The sequence below is a fragment of the Malaya genurostris genome, chromosome 3, assembly GCF_030247185.1.
Source record: "Malaya genurostris strain Urasoe2022 chromosome 3, Malgen_1.1, whole genome shotgun sequence".
Taxonomy (NCBI): Eukaryota; Metazoa; Arthropoda; class Insecta; order Diptera; family Culicidae; genus Malaya; species Malaya genurostris.
This window is the reverse complement of record NC_080572.1, coordinates 185,435,578-185,452,231: the sequence shown is the minus strand read 5'-3', so window position 1 is coordinate 185,452,231 and position 16,654 is coordinate 185,435,578. Positions and strand designations below refer to the sequence as shown.

General features: G+C 36.9%; 3 protein-coding genes and 1 long non-coding RNA gene across 4 annotated transcripts; 2 read left to right on the top strand and 2 right to left on the bottom strand.

The window, feature by feature from the left end:
• The first annotated feature begins 221 nt into the window (after positions 1 to 221).
• Positions 222 to 7,177, top strand: LOC131436786 (hatching enzyme 1.2-like). Its single transcript, XM_058605704.1, has 3 exons — positions 222 to 758; positions 817 to 1,253; positions 7,048 to 7,177. The coding sequence occupies exons 1-3, from the start codon at positions 434 to 436 to the stop codon at positions 7,126 to 7,128; spliced, it is 843 nt and encodes a 280-aa protein (XP_058461687.1). The 5' UTR covers positions 222 to 433; the 3' UTR covers positions 7,129 to 7,177.
• LOC131436787 (uncharacterized) lies at positions 2,194 to 3,089 on the bottom strand. The gene is made up of 3 exons (XR_009230668.1): positions 2,566 to 3,089; positions 2,347 to 2,508; positions 2,194 to 2,292 (listed from the first exon to the last, which is right to left on the bottom strand). It is a non-coding gene; the product is annotated as an uncharacterized LOC131436787 (long non-coding RNA).
• A 1,355-nt stretch (positions 7,178 to 8,532) lies between the features above and the next one.
• Positions 8,533 to 9,178, bottom strand: LOC131438424 (large ribosomal subunit protein mL54). Its single transcript, XM_058608439.1, has 2 exons — positions 8,941 to 9,178; positions 8,533 to 8,882 (listed from the first exon to the last, which is right to left on the bottom strand). Exons 1-2 carry the CDS (start codon positions 9,044 to 9,046, stop codon positions 8,581 to 8,583), a joined length of 408 nt encoding a protein of 135 aa, XP_058464422.1. The 5' UTR covers positions 9,047 to 9,178; the 3' UTR covers positions 8,533 to 8,580.
• A 105-nt stretch (positions 9,179 to 9,283) lies between these two features.
• Positions 9,284 to 9,939, top strand: LOC131438425 (uncharacterized). Its single transcript, XM_058608440.1, has 2 exons — positions 9,284 to 9,581; positions 9,639 to 9,939. The coding sequence occupies exons 1-2, from the start codon at positions 9,431 to 9,433 to the stop codon at positions 9,875 to 9,877; spliced, it is 390 nt and encodes a 129-aa protein (XP_058464423.1). The 5' UTR covers positions 9,284 to 9,430; the 3' UTR covers positions 9,878 to 9,939.
• The last annotated feature ends 6,715 nt before the right edge of the window (positions 9,940 to 16,654 follow it).

Sequence of the window (16,654 nt, the reverse complement as noted above, 5' to 3'; positions counted from 1 at the left end):
ATCACAATCAATGGCTTTGTATCCTGTTTCAGCGAAACCTTAACATTGAACGCACCGTTAATGAAACTGAAGGTTCATTATCATTGAAGGTAGCTTGCCGAGCTAACCAATACTGGAATACCTAAGAAAAACTTTGCATTTCGTTTTGTACTAATCATTTGCTTAGTATGATAAGCTCCTACGTAATGCGTAATGTAGGTGCGGTTTTCTGTATCCAAAAATAGGTACTATCAATGTTACAACAAACTTACATTGGCCTACATCTTGCCACAAGGTGTACTGGCGACAGTATATAATCAAATTAAATTAATTGAACCCTTTTATCGCACGTGGCGAGCATCGCCCACCTGGTTTTCGGTAGGAAGTGCGAGTAGATCATATTGGAACCGTATTTCGATGCCGTCAATCAACCGTCAAAGCTTCCACGAAAAAGATGTCATCATCAGTGCAGCAGCAATTAATAGGTTTTCTGGTGTTTTTATTTTGTGTTTGTCAGTCAAATTCACACGAGGATGACCTATTCGAGTTTGATCTGACACCGCTAGGCGAAGGTTTGTACGAACCAGCAAGTGGGAACCATACTTCGAAACGACTTGAACAGTCCATTGTTCCGGAATATGACGACTCCAATCCAGAAGAAGCAGGAAACTACGTAGAAGGCGACATCTATCAACCGTATGTTGCCAAAAACGCCATTAAATTTAAAAGTAAAAAGTGGAAAAAAGCCGTTATTCCTTATGAAATAAGTGATGAGTTTAGTAGGTTTCTTTTTCGGAAGAAATTTTCGGAATATATCACAATAGCTAATGCTTTCAGGTTCAAGTGAAGTGAAGAAAATCCGCAGCGCATTTCAAATCTTCAGCCAGAAAACATGCGTTCGATTTGTCCCCCGAGTAAGGCAACAGGACTACATATCAATCGAAAGCTCACGCAACGGATGCTGGTCGACCGTTGGTCGGGCTGGAGGAAAGCAAATTCTTAACTTACAGAAAAATGCTTGCATTCGTCGAACGGGGACCATTCTGCATGAACTTATGCACGTTTTAGGATTCTTCCACGAGCATACTCGTCACGACCGGGACCGATACGTGAGTGTCAAAGTCCAAAACATAAAACCGGATTCAATGGGGAACTTTAGGAAGGAACGACAGGAGCGTACTACAACCCATGGAATACTGTACGATCTCGGCAGTGTTATGCATTATTCTCCAACGGCCTTCAGCTGGAATGGATCTCCAACCCTTGAACCCAAGGTATTGCTTCGTAGTCATTAGATTTTCATTATCAACCCACAACAGCTCGAATCATTTGTAATAAAATGCTTTAATGAATGCAAACAACGACCGTTTATCTAGCCATGTTTTAGACTATGGAAACGGTTGGTTGTTTGTATTTACTTACAACATTTACTATATGGAGTGTTCGTAAAAGTACAAATTTAATTGATTTTTAACTATAAGGGAGAGTCGGCAGCTTTGAACTGGCATATGACCTTGGGCCACTAGTGTTTTATCGGAAACTAGTGATGGAATTTATTAGAATTTTGAATTGTAGGTAAAGTTAGTAATTTCTGTGACCTCCATCTAAATTTCATCAACAATATTTGATTATTTCGAGAGAGAAAAAAATCTCATTCCATAGTGTGTAATTTTAAAATACCTTTCATTTACATTTATAAAAAAAATCCATATGAAAAATGGACCAAGGCTGTCGATTCTCCCCTGCACATTAATATAGCAAACATTCAATAATCAGTTTAGTAAAAACCGACAGCATTGCACTCAGAAAAATAAAATGGTAACTGTTACTATATAGAGGGCCAACTTGACCATGAGCGTATAGTGGTTTTCAGCCGACTATGAAATCAGATGATTTCAACAATGGTCAAGTTCATGTTTACTATGAGTGGTATCGGCTCTAGAATAGTAATATTGAACAGTGTATTGTATGAATAACTAATACGATTGAGATGGTTAGCCTAACCATGACCGAATATTTTTTTTACATTGTAGTTCTTGCTATAACCAGAGTCATGGTATTTTTGACATTTCACTTCTAGTTATTTCGAAACTAAAGGCAGTGGTTGATTCAACAATGCTGAAGATCAGCAAAACATGAGCTAATGTTAAAAAGTTTTATGAATTTAAATTCTAAAATAAGAACAACAAAATAATTTCATTAAACTCTATTTTATTTTCGCATCAAATCAAATAACAATATACCTGGTGAAATATTGCTTAGCATTGCTTGATAGCATCAGTTGATTCAAGGTTCTGTCCGGTGGAGTTTTTCCTGAAGCAGGAAAGAAATTATTAGCCAAGTCCAGATGCAAACCTCGATACTCACCTGCGACTTTCCGTGGGATTCGAGCGAATTGAATCCGGGAATCAAATGATAATCTTCCTTTTCATCAATCGCTTGATGTTGTTTCTACAGCGACCGATAATGAATAATAAACCGTATACGAGATATTGATTTCACTGGAAAACATAACAGTTGCCGGAAAAACTGTTGAAAAATTGAATTTCAACCTCGGAAACTAGTAAGGCTACAAACTTTACCTACCTGCAAGACCTACCAAAGTACACAGTCACAATATAGAATATTTTGTTCAAATCCATCACTGATGTGTTACCCAGGTACGACATTTTCTGCTAAATTGTAACTTTATGTGACAATAACAGTGCACCCGTTCATTGACAATTTGTATAGTCAGCACAAATGTAATACATAGTAGGTTGAAAAACACTATACGATAATGTGCTTACTACATAAATTCTGTTGATATGGACTACATGAATAGTGTTTTCAAACTTCATAATCGTCTTTTAAACCATGTATCTAATTATGGTAACATTATTAAACTGTGGACATATTTACATGGTAGCGATAACTATTTAGCACCTCATATATACAAGGCTCGAGAGCAATTTCACCTTACTAGAAATTGTGATTTTAACTATCTATTCTTATATTTGAGATGACTACCATTGTCAGGATGACCATGCCAGAAAAGTCATAAATACAAATAGTTTAGTCAAGTCGTAGTCTTTGTTGTCTAGTAATTTATACAGTACAGATGGTGAATAGTCATATATCATGGTTGTTGCTACTATTTAGGCGTATAGTTGAAATGACAATGGAAAACAGGTTACGGTTACTATGGTATTTTGCTCAGTGTGCGTTAAACATCAATCTGTCAAGATTTACCGACATTTCAATTACGCTTAATCATCAATTTGTCATGATTTACCGACATTTCGATAACTTAAGGGCAGGCCCGTACCCAGGATTTCGTTTCGGGAGGGGCCCTCAGATTAAAAAAAAAATGTTACTGTAGAGGGCTTACCTACATGATTTTCAGTGCGCCTTTTGTCCGCGTTTTTAACAGACACTTTAATCATTTCCACTGGAACTATCAGTATTAAGTATTTCAATAAAATGTGTAACTGTGACTGAGATAAGGTTATTGTATTACATCTCTGTCATATCATTTCAGTCACACATGTCTGAGACCTTCTAAATACCCATTTCTAGAGCACTAAAATTCCTCAAAACTTGTGATAGATTTTGAGAAGTGGTCCGAGCCAGCTCCCTTACTTCGACTCGTGGAGAACGGAAAACATGTTCAAAATTTGTAGGTCATATTAGTTGATGGCCATACAAATTTACTTTGGCTATGCAGATTTCGGTATCAGGTTTCGGAAATAGCGGTCTAAAATTCCAAAACGAAACTCACATCGATTTCTCATAGATGACTTGAGGCATAAATCAAATAAACATAGATTTCCGACTGTACGGTGACACTAACAGCACCTCTAGTGAGAAACGGGTGTACTTTTTTCCATTAGCTACTGTGGTTTTGTTAAATGCGCAGGCAACTTTATGCATGCATTTTAGGAGCATTTACGCACCCATTCTCCACCAGACGGTGCTTTTGCTGTCACGGGTTGCTCAACTACATTAGTATTGCACTGGGAAATCTATGTTTATTTGATTTATGCTTGAGGTTTAGGTACAGATAATAGTTCGAGAAGGCCAAAGCAGGTGAGCAAGGTGGAACCCTAAATCGTTGATTTTAACCATAACAGCGATGCTCATTTGCTTCATGTATTCCTTTAATCTACGCTAAGATTTGCATTGAGGTAGTCCTCAAAATGTATACTATGACAATCCCACAAAACCGGAATCATGATCCATTGAGTCTCCCTTCAAGCAAAGACATCATATTAACAAGATATCCAGCTCTCACATTTCCCGAACAAATCATTGGCAACATCCTTTTTTGCGAACATGGCGCCCTCAGGCGAATCCGCATCGAATCTCGTACATAGAAGTAGGCAGACCCTGTCAGCTTGGAGCGAAATCAATCTTCAGTTCAGTAACGCCATCGCACGGTATCACATTCAACATATCATGTCAATTGTATGGGTGCGCAGCCAAAATAGTTTGGCGCGCACGAATTTGACATTTTTCTCCCCTACTTCTATGTATGAGATTTGATGCGGACTCACCTGAGGGCGACATGCTCGCAAAAAAGGATGTTGCCAATGATTTGTTCGGGAAATGTGAGAGCTGGATATCTTGTTAATATGATGTCTTTGAAGTAGGGGAGAGAAACGTCAAATTCGTGCGCGCCAAAATAGCAGCACTGCGCACCCATGCAATTGACATGAATTGTTGAATGTGATGCCGTGCGATGACGATGACTGAAAATTGATTTCGCTCTAAGCTGACAGGATCTGCTTCAAGGCAATCGTGCCGCTTCGAAGCACGACTTCGGTCCATTGTCGGGTAATCATTTTTTCTCTAGCGTATAATGATGGAATCAGTCAAACATGTGCACTTGCGTTAATCATACAGTTCTAAATCCTGAATAAGTATGTGCGGGATTCAGCAGCAGGATAGCTTTTTCTTTCCGGTCATCCAGTACAATTTGCTGTCTTTTTATTATTGTCTTTTTATTTTGCCCGCATTTAATCACCATTCTATTTAGTTTTGATACTGTTCGCTTCGCATCAAACATTTTTTTTTGTTTCTTTTTCTAACTTCGGGACCCCCGTCTGGGTACGTGTCTGCTTAAGAGGACCAATGCTGTAAACGGGGTTCTTCGTTCCTTAATTTCGAGCGTGGTTAAAATAACTAAGGACTGCCTAATCTTGAGACTTTATGTAATTACTATTCTTTATTTGAGACTGATTTTTTCACATTAAATTAACATTGTATAAATTTAATGTAAAAATATTGAGTCATTCCTTCTAGCCCAAGTCATTCCTTTTAACTGGTGACTCAAACTGGTGTGCACAATAACTAAATAACAGCTTGACCTTTTTCAAAAGGATTTATATCGGATAAAGCTGTAGTAAAATTTAAACAGAATCAAATCAGGTAAAACTAATGAAAACGAATAAACAACTGCACAAGTGATTAGAGAAGAGTGTAAACAACAGGACGCAGCCGTAAAAATTGACAGATTCTGAACCATTGCGAAATGGTAGCCGGTTTTTGGTTGCGTCCATACTTTCTGGGACAGTCTTTACAACAAATTTTAAGATTTTGAGATCCTTGGTTTATGTTCATTCATTCCACAATTGACAGAAGAAGTACTCCCTCTACTATATTTCAAGGAGATAATATTGAATTAATTATTTTTTTCATTATTAGAAAACATAAAAGGGCTATTATATAAATGGTTACCTCTTTAGTAGAGTCGCCATGTTATTTTGTCGATTACGCGGCTTTCAATTAACGGATTGCAATTAAATCGAATACTGCGACTTTGCCTCGGCTCTAAGAAGCAATACCGCAAAAAAATAGTTCGAAAATTGTTTGATATTGCTCTTATAGCAACGCGAAATTTCGAAGCGATTGCACCTAAATTCATCTTATACTTGAAGTCAATCGAACAGAGACTCACTCTAACTAATGGTTTGCGTTTATGAGATAACTACTGGAGCTGAAATGAAATGGGGTACCGTTACCCTATTTTAAGCAAAAAAAAGATAGTTGAACTTTTATTTAGGTTTTATTGTTATGGAATAGTAGCTTGCGTTGAGCTTCTAAATTCTAACCACATTTTTCTCATAAATCTTTTCGCGTTTACGAACTTTAGGGGAGACCGGGGCTGGTTACCGAGTTTTACTTTCGGAATTTCTGTACCCTTTCTGGTTAGACTTATGATAAACCCATGAAAGTGACATTTTGTGTTGGCTGGATCTGGTACCATGCCGTTACGCAGCCGAAAATGGAGCCAATGTTGTTGTTTCTGTAGCTTCGTCCAATAGAACAATTCCGGTCGATTATAAATGCTTCGGTAAACAGGAAAGGTCTTCAAAAACGACAATGATTAGAAAAAGAGTGGATGAAAGTTTTCGAGCAATACGGTGTAAGTTTAGCACAGAATTTGATGGAAAGTTTTAAGCCACTCCGAAGAAGGTAACTCCGAAACTTGAGCTTTGAAAGCGTCAACCGAACATTACCGTTCTATCTAAGATCTAAGAACGTTAACCGCACAATGTATTTCGGGCGTATGGGAATACCGAGATGTCATTGGGTGCTAAATCAAAGCTAGTCCCCGGATACCCCATCAATTTGACGTTTTGAATGTTGTAAGAGTCATTTACTTGGTGTTATGTGTACTAGATATGGTCGGGTGAACAATTTCTTGAACCCGAACCCGACCTGTACCCAAGCGAAAGCAAAAAAAAAACTTTTACCCGTACCCGAGAAGAAATTTTATTACAAAGCCGAAAACGACCGTACCCGATAAAAAATAAAAATCATTCGAATACACGAAACCCGACCAAATTTTTTAATTCGAACCCAACCCGTACCCATTCAAAATGAAAAATTCGTCACCCGTACCCGACAAACAAATTCTTTCTGAATCCGAACCCGACCAATACCCGAAACCCAATCATCACTAATGTGTACTATGTACTACACGCAGAAAAATCCATATGTAAAATAGAAACCATTATTATGCAAACTTACCCGCCATTTGGATTAAAAAAAACAAATATTTTATTGTTATTTTTATATTTTCAGGTCAAGTTTGCTGGAAAAATTGGACAACGGAACGGCTTTTCCAATAAGGATGTACAAAGCATCAATTCATTGTATTGTTGAAATGATTTTCAAATACATAAATGTGCTATAAAAATTATATAAAATCCAGTATGAATTAGTTTTTATGAATGAATGGATTTGTTTTTCTATTACGTTGATTTTTCGTAACAGCAAGTAAAGTTCCAAAGCTAATACCAAATACAAATTATTTGTATTTGCTAATACTTGTACATTAATAATTCAATATGGTTGGAATTCCACTTTTTATTACGGTTTCAACTGTACTTTTTACTGTTCTTATACTGTAAGAAACCACAAATTTCTACTCAAGTGCATAGTATGATGGCAATTTTTGGAAACAATTTAAGCCAAATGTAATGAAGACGAACACTAGCGAAGGTCCTACGTGTAAATAACAGTTTCTCTTTGTTTACTTCCTCTTTTTATTATTACGGTCCTATCCTTCTTCTTTACTTAGAATAATAACTAAAACAACACTAATATCAACTGAAGGACAGAACATAAAATAGGCTGGTCATTGTGAGTGAAGTGTTTTTTCGCGGGATTACGCCACAGGAGCGATACTGAGAACTGCACCTCTCAGTGATCATGCAGAATCAGTCCATGTCGGTAGTAACATGTGATTAGGGCATATCGCACGATAGGCCCTTGCGAATGTTACAAGATATAATGCACATTGCTCGGCTCTACAACCTTCATTAACACAACAATCGATATAATCTCGTAGATAGAAGCCCAATCTACGAAATTGTGCGCAATATGCTTAAATTTCATGTTTAAAACTTGAGTAATGAACATTATTTTTCGTAACTTTCAAAAGGGCATATCGCACGATATGCCCTAATCACATGTTAGTACCGATGTATGGAGATTCTGTTCCATTAGAATGCTTTCAGAGTTATGTTACGCATTCAGACACAATTTCCTCTGATAGAAGTAAATTGCTCTACTCCCGTTTATATTGCAATTTTTTCGTAGATTAGCTTTTCTGCTATTATTTACATCAGTCTTTTTTCTCATTAGGTACTGATAATAATAATAATAATAATAATAATATAATAATAAAATTAAAATAATAATAATATAATAATAACCAGATTACCATGTTCGACAATGATCGTTCGAATTGAAAAAGATTGTTCACTCAAAATAAGAGCGTTACTAATTCATTACTTGGTTCATAAATCACCAGCTTATGAAAAATCTAAGTGATTTATCGTAGACTAACACTTCAATTATTTTTTATGCTAAAGTAACACTATGCCAAATTCTTCTTCTTTGCTGGCAATCATTTAGCAATAAAATTGGTGACAATTGTTTAAAATACCCGTCGACATTAGAAATATTCGAATCATTGAAATAAAACGAAAATAAGGCAGACTAACCCTATACCAACTTATTCTACCATCTATAACATTTTCGGATGCATTTATTTCTCAAGCCTTCTGTATGAAAATTTTATTGTATGATCAATAAACTCAGACTCAACAGTTAAAACTTTTTCAGTTTCGAAAGTTTATTGTTTCGTTGCAATGCTAACCGTCGTAGCTTTCTCCAATACGGTTTTGTGTCAGGATCCATCTCTTCCAACGTCAAAGGTTTACCAACATGTAAACTCCACAACCACTCCGGATACTCCGAGTCGGGTTTTAGTTTTATGTCTTCTCCGGTTTTCATGAAATTACTTCCGCAAACATAACTGACTAACTTTGTTGCATCAGTTTCCACCGGCATCACTTTTTTCTCTACCACTGGACCTAATTTACCCAATTTCTTTTTCTTGGAACCGAGTGCTGAAAATGGATAATAGCTATTGGTTTTACTACAAGAATTATAATTTTGATTACCAACCTCCTCCAGGTTTGGGTGTTGCATAATTCCTTAAAGCACCCGTCGTTTGTAAGATGTTACATTTTCGAAACAATGAAGAAATATTAGAGGAAATTATGGCGTTCATGTTTGTGACACAAATTATAACAAATTTAATCAACGTTTGATACAATTTCGATCAAATCCTATTCATATTTACTGGTTCTAAGTTGAGTTTTGTGTTATTTACAACAGTCACATGTAACGTCTGTCAAACCGGACGGATGAGAGATAGGAGAGATATGACGCTCTCGTTGAGTGACACTCATTCTCTCAAGTTCTCACGAACTCAATTTTATTTATTTTTAAATGAATTTCATTCATTGAATCTATCTACTGTTCAAATGACATAATGTCAAAAAGCTTTCTAGTCCGGCAAAATAGTCAACAAATGTAAAACACATAACATTGTGTTGATATGTTGTTTTTTGAATGAAAATAAGTAGGTAATGCTGGCCTATAGCAGCACATTATGGTAGCCATCAAAACATTAGTAAAAACCGCAGTGTACGTCGGCATTGGAGGCATTTCCGCGGCTTTGATAATGAAAATGAAGCTGGAAGAACAGGTTCGCGGTCAAGCATACTACAAGGAATCTATGAAGGTTCTCAGGTCACATCCTGGTAAGACAAAATATATTAGTAGATGCTTTGAAATTTTATTTTTTTTCTAAATTTCAGGTGCCATCACATTGCTGGGGGAGCCCATCAAAGACTTGGGATTTGATTTTGGTGTTGAGAGCCAGAAGTATGGCCAAGGAAAAATAACTGGCTTTGCTGTACCAGTAAAGGGTTCCAACCAACGAGGGAAATATTATTTTTGGGCTGATCATGCAGAAGATAAGTGGATTATTACTAGAGCCGAACTTGAACTAGACAAGGAACCTGACCGGAGACTTGTGATACGAAAAATGGAGTAGTAAAGAAAATATATAATTTAGTTATTTAATTAGTTAATGAATTACATTGTTTACAACAATAATTACGATGGTTGACTGCTTTACTAACTAAAATGTACGTTCTGTTATTTTGAATGGGTGCTGTTTATTTTTTCAATAACATTGGAATCAATTTGACTGAGCCACATTCGTTCAGGAAATGATACTATGCAGAATATATTGAAAAAAGAAAAAGGTAGAAGTAGCTTGGAAGTTCGTTCGGTTGCGTGGCGCAAACTTTCAAGTGTGGATTCGTGAGGTTATTTCCAACATATCTGCACATCGCTTTGCAATCAAAATATTTCTGGTGGTTCTATTTCCTTCGGAGAACCGTGTTTGTTTGTTCCTCACTTGTATGTTACGATTCTCAGACGCTCTCGTGATGTGTTTTAGATTCACCCTTTCTGAAATTCACTATCAAACCACCCGCATATAAAAGTACCATTGATCAGTGTAATAAAATATTTCATGGAATATAATCCAAACCATATTATTGAACGTTTGACGATATCTAGTATAACGAGTTATTTTCGTCTGCTCCACGGTTAATGTTGGACCGTTAGGAGGCGTTAGCAATTCAAGATATACTGCTGACGCACTGATGAGCCGAAGGCGAAAGGTAGAGAATACTAATTAGTATAAATAGTTTATGGTATTCATTTGTGCGGGCAGTCATTTTGTCGATTTAATGACATCTCGCGACCAAATCGATAGTCCCACGACAAAAGGGCCTAACTGCAGATGAGAGCCTCTCTTCGTTTACTTTCTCTTTTGAACATTACGGAGCCATTATTGCAAATTCTCTAAAGTTTCCAATATAAATCTAAAGCTTGTAGTTTTACCTTGAATGTTTTGTGAAGAGTAAAGTGTCTAAAAATCAGTTCGGTAAATCGTGAAAGAAAAAGTAAACAAAGAGAAACTGTGATTTGCAGTTAGGCCCTTTTGTAGTGGGACGGTCGAAGTGTACGGATAAAAGAAGATGATTTGGCTTAAGTAGCTTGCGAAGTTCATGCAAAGCCTTCTAAGCAGCCCGTTTTTCAAGTAATTATTGATGCGACGCAACCCAACGAACTACTAAGCAACTTCTAAAATACATTGTTCAGTTTCTGCGCAGCGAGAAAGTTTACACGAAACTTGTTATGTATTTTCATGTTGTCAAGAGTTCCGCGTGTACTTTTAAGCAACAAGTGGACATTTTTCAATAATTGTGGAACTTCGGTAAATACCAATTGTCGTGAAAATTAACTGTCGAACAGTTATAAAAATTTTCCATAAGTGTCTTAATTTAGCAAAAAAAAATCTTGAGGAGCTCGTCGAATGGATTGAGGTATAGGTGCATATGGTTTAAACACATTAGAATTACTCACAGCTATTCGTTTACTTATAGGAAGAAAATATTTACATATCACTATGTCCATTTGTCTGTCAGCACACAATTTCCGATGGTATTTTCTGGCGGGCTCGACGGATCGTTCAGTGTCCTCAGTGGTGTACCGAGGAATTTTGTAAGGAGTGTAACGAAAATAAGCTATCCACAAATTATTCTTTCAAATTTTGATAAAAAAACGATATTTTATTCAAACTAAAAATTGATCCGTTATTGTACGAGGTTAAACTTGAGTATAATGAAAAACGAATGAAATTTAAGTTATTCCTTCAAGAATTTTCGAACTTTTGATCGAACGCTCTTCATCAAGTTACGGACAAGTGTTGCATCGCATTTTTTGGACGCTTGAGACCAAATTTTTTTGTACTCCTGCATGTTCCCAGCTGCCTTACCAGTCTTCTTGAAGACCCGCTTCACGATTGCCCAGTAACGTTCGATAGGTCGAAACTGAGAGCAATTTGGTGGATTGATATTTTTTTCAATTTATACCCTTTTCCGCAAGCCAATTGAGAGTGGTTTTGGCATAGTGAGCCGACGCTAAATCCTGGAGGTGTACTATGCTTCTTATATAAAAGCGGCAATCTCTCCTGGAGACACTAAGATCGATAGATTTCTGCATTTATAGTTCCGGTAGTGTAAAAAATGGTTGACTTCAAACCACAGGAACATATTGCTTGCCATACCAGTATCTTTCGACCGAGTTTCTCTACTTGAATCGACCTGTCCGCATCGCTCACATCCTCCCCAACAACGACAGTTAAGCATTGTGGACCTGAAAGGATTCTTGAGTCCTCCTTCACATAAGTCCCATCGCCCATCAGAACGCTTGCATCCGGACACTGCAAAAGACGCGAATACAATTTCCGGGCTCTTTTTGTTGCTCGCTTCTTCTGTTCTACACTTTGTTTCGAGGTTTTCTGCTTCTTGTAGGTCTTCAGGTGATTTCGCCTCTTAATATGCTGGATCATTCCGACACTCGTTCCTGCTTTTTTGGCACGTATTGACATTGATTTTTTCTTCAAGACTAGAGATACCACTTTCTGGACTAGTTTCGGGTTGGAAAAACCTGGTTTTCTGCTTCTTTCTGGTAGCTCATCCAACGAATAGTGTTCTCCAAACTCATTAATGATGGTTTTACTACTGGCATGATGAATTCCAAACCGCTTTGCCAATTTTCGCATAGTAATACCCTTCTCACTTAACCATGTGTCCAGAACCTTAATTTTCACTTCCTTTTCAATACGCGACATTTTGAAAACGCGGAATTTCAACCGCACAAACAAGTAAACAAACGAAAGCTAACAGCCGAACACACAGCATGCTGTGATCTGAACATACAAAAACATCACAAATACATGCGTACTTCACGAATGTATGTGGATAGCTTATTTTCGATACACTCCTTATATGTTTTTCTGCTGATTTTATATCATCATGCTTGTGTACGTCCGTACCGACTATTCGACAAACGCATACTTTCGGACGAATGCGAACAAGCCTCGAACGTGTACGAACGAGATTCCTGTGCAAAAGAAGGATTGAAATTGCAAGTAGTTTTTTAGGAAGATGCCAAGCATCAAAGAAGTGACGAATGCTACAATTTTCTTGAAATTTTGTTGTTTTTTCGATAGTCTACATATTCATTACATTTGTAAAATAATGCATTTAATACAAAATAAAGCATGTTTACCCATGGCATATTTTCCATAAAGTACCTAATAAATATGGTAAAATTTTGGACTTTGAACCGCGCGTATGTTCGAAGGTTCGTCAAATAAAAAAACAAGCATTGACTTTCTAAATGTTTTATTCGAAAAACGAATTTATCATTTGATTGCAAATCACGTTTAAATTCGAAAAGAAATTTGTCGGAAATCGGTTGAACTGTTTTCAATGTATTCGAATGGTTGATTCGCAGCATTAAACTGACGCATCCAAACCGGTTTTCGGTCGTACGAATGATGTTCGAATATACGTATCGTTCGAAACTAAACTGGCATACATTCTAACGTTTTGCATATGGTTAATAACAATAGTTGGAGTGATTTCATCACGGCTTAGCATTTATCTGAAAAAGTTTGCTGATATTTAAATATTTTGTGACAAATAAATCGCGTTCGAATTCATTAGAGAGAAAACAAGAATGGTTTATTCGTATTCGTTCGTCGTATGGTTGATATGAACGTAAACAAGAATGAGGGTGAAAGTCTTGGAATTACATTCCTTGTGTAAAATTTGACATTTTTGTCTCAACAGACTTCGAAACCGCTTCGAAAGCGTTGCATGGCTAGTACTACGATCCTATTGACACTAAGAACTCTTCCAGGTCGGGGTTCCAATATACGACAACTGGCTTGAAGGACAAGCGTCCTATGCATTGAACCGCCAACCCGGGCGACTCACTACACTTTAGCGAAAATGAATGAAATTGTACTCATTGATCGAGTCTGTAGGTTACCTGAGCCTACATAGGTCATATCGCCCATGCCGAGTTTCATGTTTTGCCATGGATTGCTGTTCCGCCCCAGCTGTGCGTAGAATGCTTCTTTCTCCTAATCAGGGGTTGTTTCGTGTGCGCAGTGTACGTTGATGATGCTGTAATTGAAACCATCCTGTCTCGCTGGAAGGCCATCGAGGGGATTTCTATGTTGTCCGCCACTCCACGTAACTGACACATGCGACAGGTAGTTAAGGGATGGTGGGGCAAGTGTGCCATGCTAAGAATTTTCGTGTTTCTACAATAAATAAACGCCTGATTTTGATTATTGATACGTTTATGAAGTTCTTTCAGGAGCAGCTCAATATTTTCAGTGCGGGGCATAAGTTCCCTCTATGTGGGGCAGAACCGCCACCCTAACAATAATTACATTTTCTCCGTAATTTAATTAGATTTCCTCTATTGTACTGCTTTCCCTAATACAATCAATAAGATTCACGTTTATTTTCGATATTACATGTACCAAAAAAAATCATCATCATTTACTTCTCTAAAGTTTTCCGCGGAATGTCGAGTTCTTTAGCCGCCTTTCGAATTGTTGAACCACCACTGTGCAAGGACTGGATTGCAGCAAGCATGGTTGTGTTTGACAACTTTTTACGCGAAAAAACCCTATATCCGTACCATCGTTCACAACATGCTTTTATTGAATGTTTCAACACCGATCGACTTTGAGGTTAGGTTTGTTCATCATCTGCTATGGCACACCTGCCCCATAGCAATATGGCGAACTTACCCCGTTATGAACCGATTGCAAAATCATGGTACTATGTTACTAATAATTCAATTATCGATATTCAATTTTTAACAAATATTCAACTAAAAGGTGTACCAATGATCTGACATTAAAATGAAACCCTATCAAATGGAGAACAATCTAAAAACTCTTATTTTGTAAGATCTCGTTCTTATATTATGTGTGCTAATTACAAGATTTGGTTTGTTCGGATTTCACGACCAAATAAATAAATGAGACAAATAGAAGCAATATAAAATTATATCGTGGATATTCAATGAATAAACCCAAATGTGTATATTTATGATAAATGCTCATTCTATGTGAAAATGGTGGGGGTGGCACACTTGCCCCTCTGGCAGTCTTGCCCCACCTTACCATAGTTCACGAAGTTGATTTCCAATTCACACGATATCTTCCGAAGTTGAACTCTTATTCATCCAAATAATGTATCAAATTGGACAGGAGACTTGTCTCAAGTGCATGAACCTAAGGTTCTATGCAAGGATGGCTTTTATCGTTTCAAAGGACGTTCACTGGCAACTCTTCAATGATTGAATCAGTGCCATCAAAGAGAAACGGAAATCATCGCAACAACAAAAACCTGGCATGGCTCATTTAACATAGAATCGACACCAGTGCGAGAGCGAGTTTCTCCCGATGACATTTCTGAGAATCAAAGGTTAGCACGTTGCTGTGGGGATCCTCTCTGAAGCAACAAATTGTCGCTTATTCTCGTTTCGCGATCCGATTCTATACAGGCAGTTGATATTTGCCATAGAATTATTTTACTATTGCCGCTTATTCTAACTATGTGCATATAACCTTTGTATAAGTTGTGTCTTTCAAAATGTCTGTGAATGCTCCACACAAGGGTTTTGAAATATTGCAACCTAGTATGAGAATCATCAAGTTGAATCATCGATTCGATTTTCTGCGACAATTGTCAACTTGCGATTCTCTCTAGGGAAATTCCACACAGCAACGATCATTATCAGACTGTAAATTTTTTTAAGAGCGTGAAATACTCAGAGTATGAAGTGGAGCGAAGAAATGTAGCAAAATTCTCTCACGGTTCATGCATTGAGAGACTAGAGTTCTTGTAGCATCTTCCTAGGACAGGACCTGACAATTGTTAATCCACTTTTAGGACCAATTTCGGACCAGCTCGTGATTGGTTGAAATTGACATAAGCAAGTACAAGTTGTTGAAATCAAGATTACTGCAGGGTGGTAGAAAAAGTGTTGTCAGTATCGTCGGTAACAATGTAGCTTGATATTGGATTTTTTATTTTTCGGGTCATCTTTTCAAAATTATTGATTTCAAAAGGATTTAAGTTCAATTTGTTTTTAAATCCTGTCAATGCGGAAAGTATACGAGTACATTTAACAATCATTGGATGATACAAAGAGAAAGCCTGAAATCACGAAGTGTGATATGGACGAGAATATTGATTATGTTGGTTGAGAATAGCACCCAATCTTTGGATACTTCTGTATGTTATTATTTTTCTCAAATAGAATATGTTGAATACTTTAGTTATAAAAGCTGCAAAAATTAATTACCCAAAATTGAGTGTTTCAGAAAAATTTTATTAAGCTGTTTCAACTAAACGTTCTCTTCAAAACAAACATCTGATCAAAATGAATCCAGAGCTATATTTTTGACCGATAAAACATTTGTCTAAGTGTTTTCAAATGATAAATAATTGCATGTTATAAGGGGAGAAAGTTTTCAGAATGAATAATTATCTCTACTGGCAACAGTGATCGCGAGGCATTTATTATTTACAGCAGGGAGCAACCGGAATAAGAAGAGAAATATTTTTCTGGAAAAAGAAGCCAGTTGTCTGGTCCTGTCCTAGGCATCTTCTACCGGATTGAAAATGTTGTATACAATATAGATAGCAATATAGCAGCTTCTGTCAAATTTTCGGCAATCACCAACACTGATTCTATGTGTGTGTGTTTAATATGTAGCTACATATAAATATTCAAACATATATGCAAGAAAAAAAAATTGAAATACAATTATTTTTTTTTTACATTTTATAGGTTCACACACTTCTCTGCACAAATTATTACAGAAAAAAAGATTCGTGTTGATTGGATCAGTAATTTTATTTTTAACATGTGAACG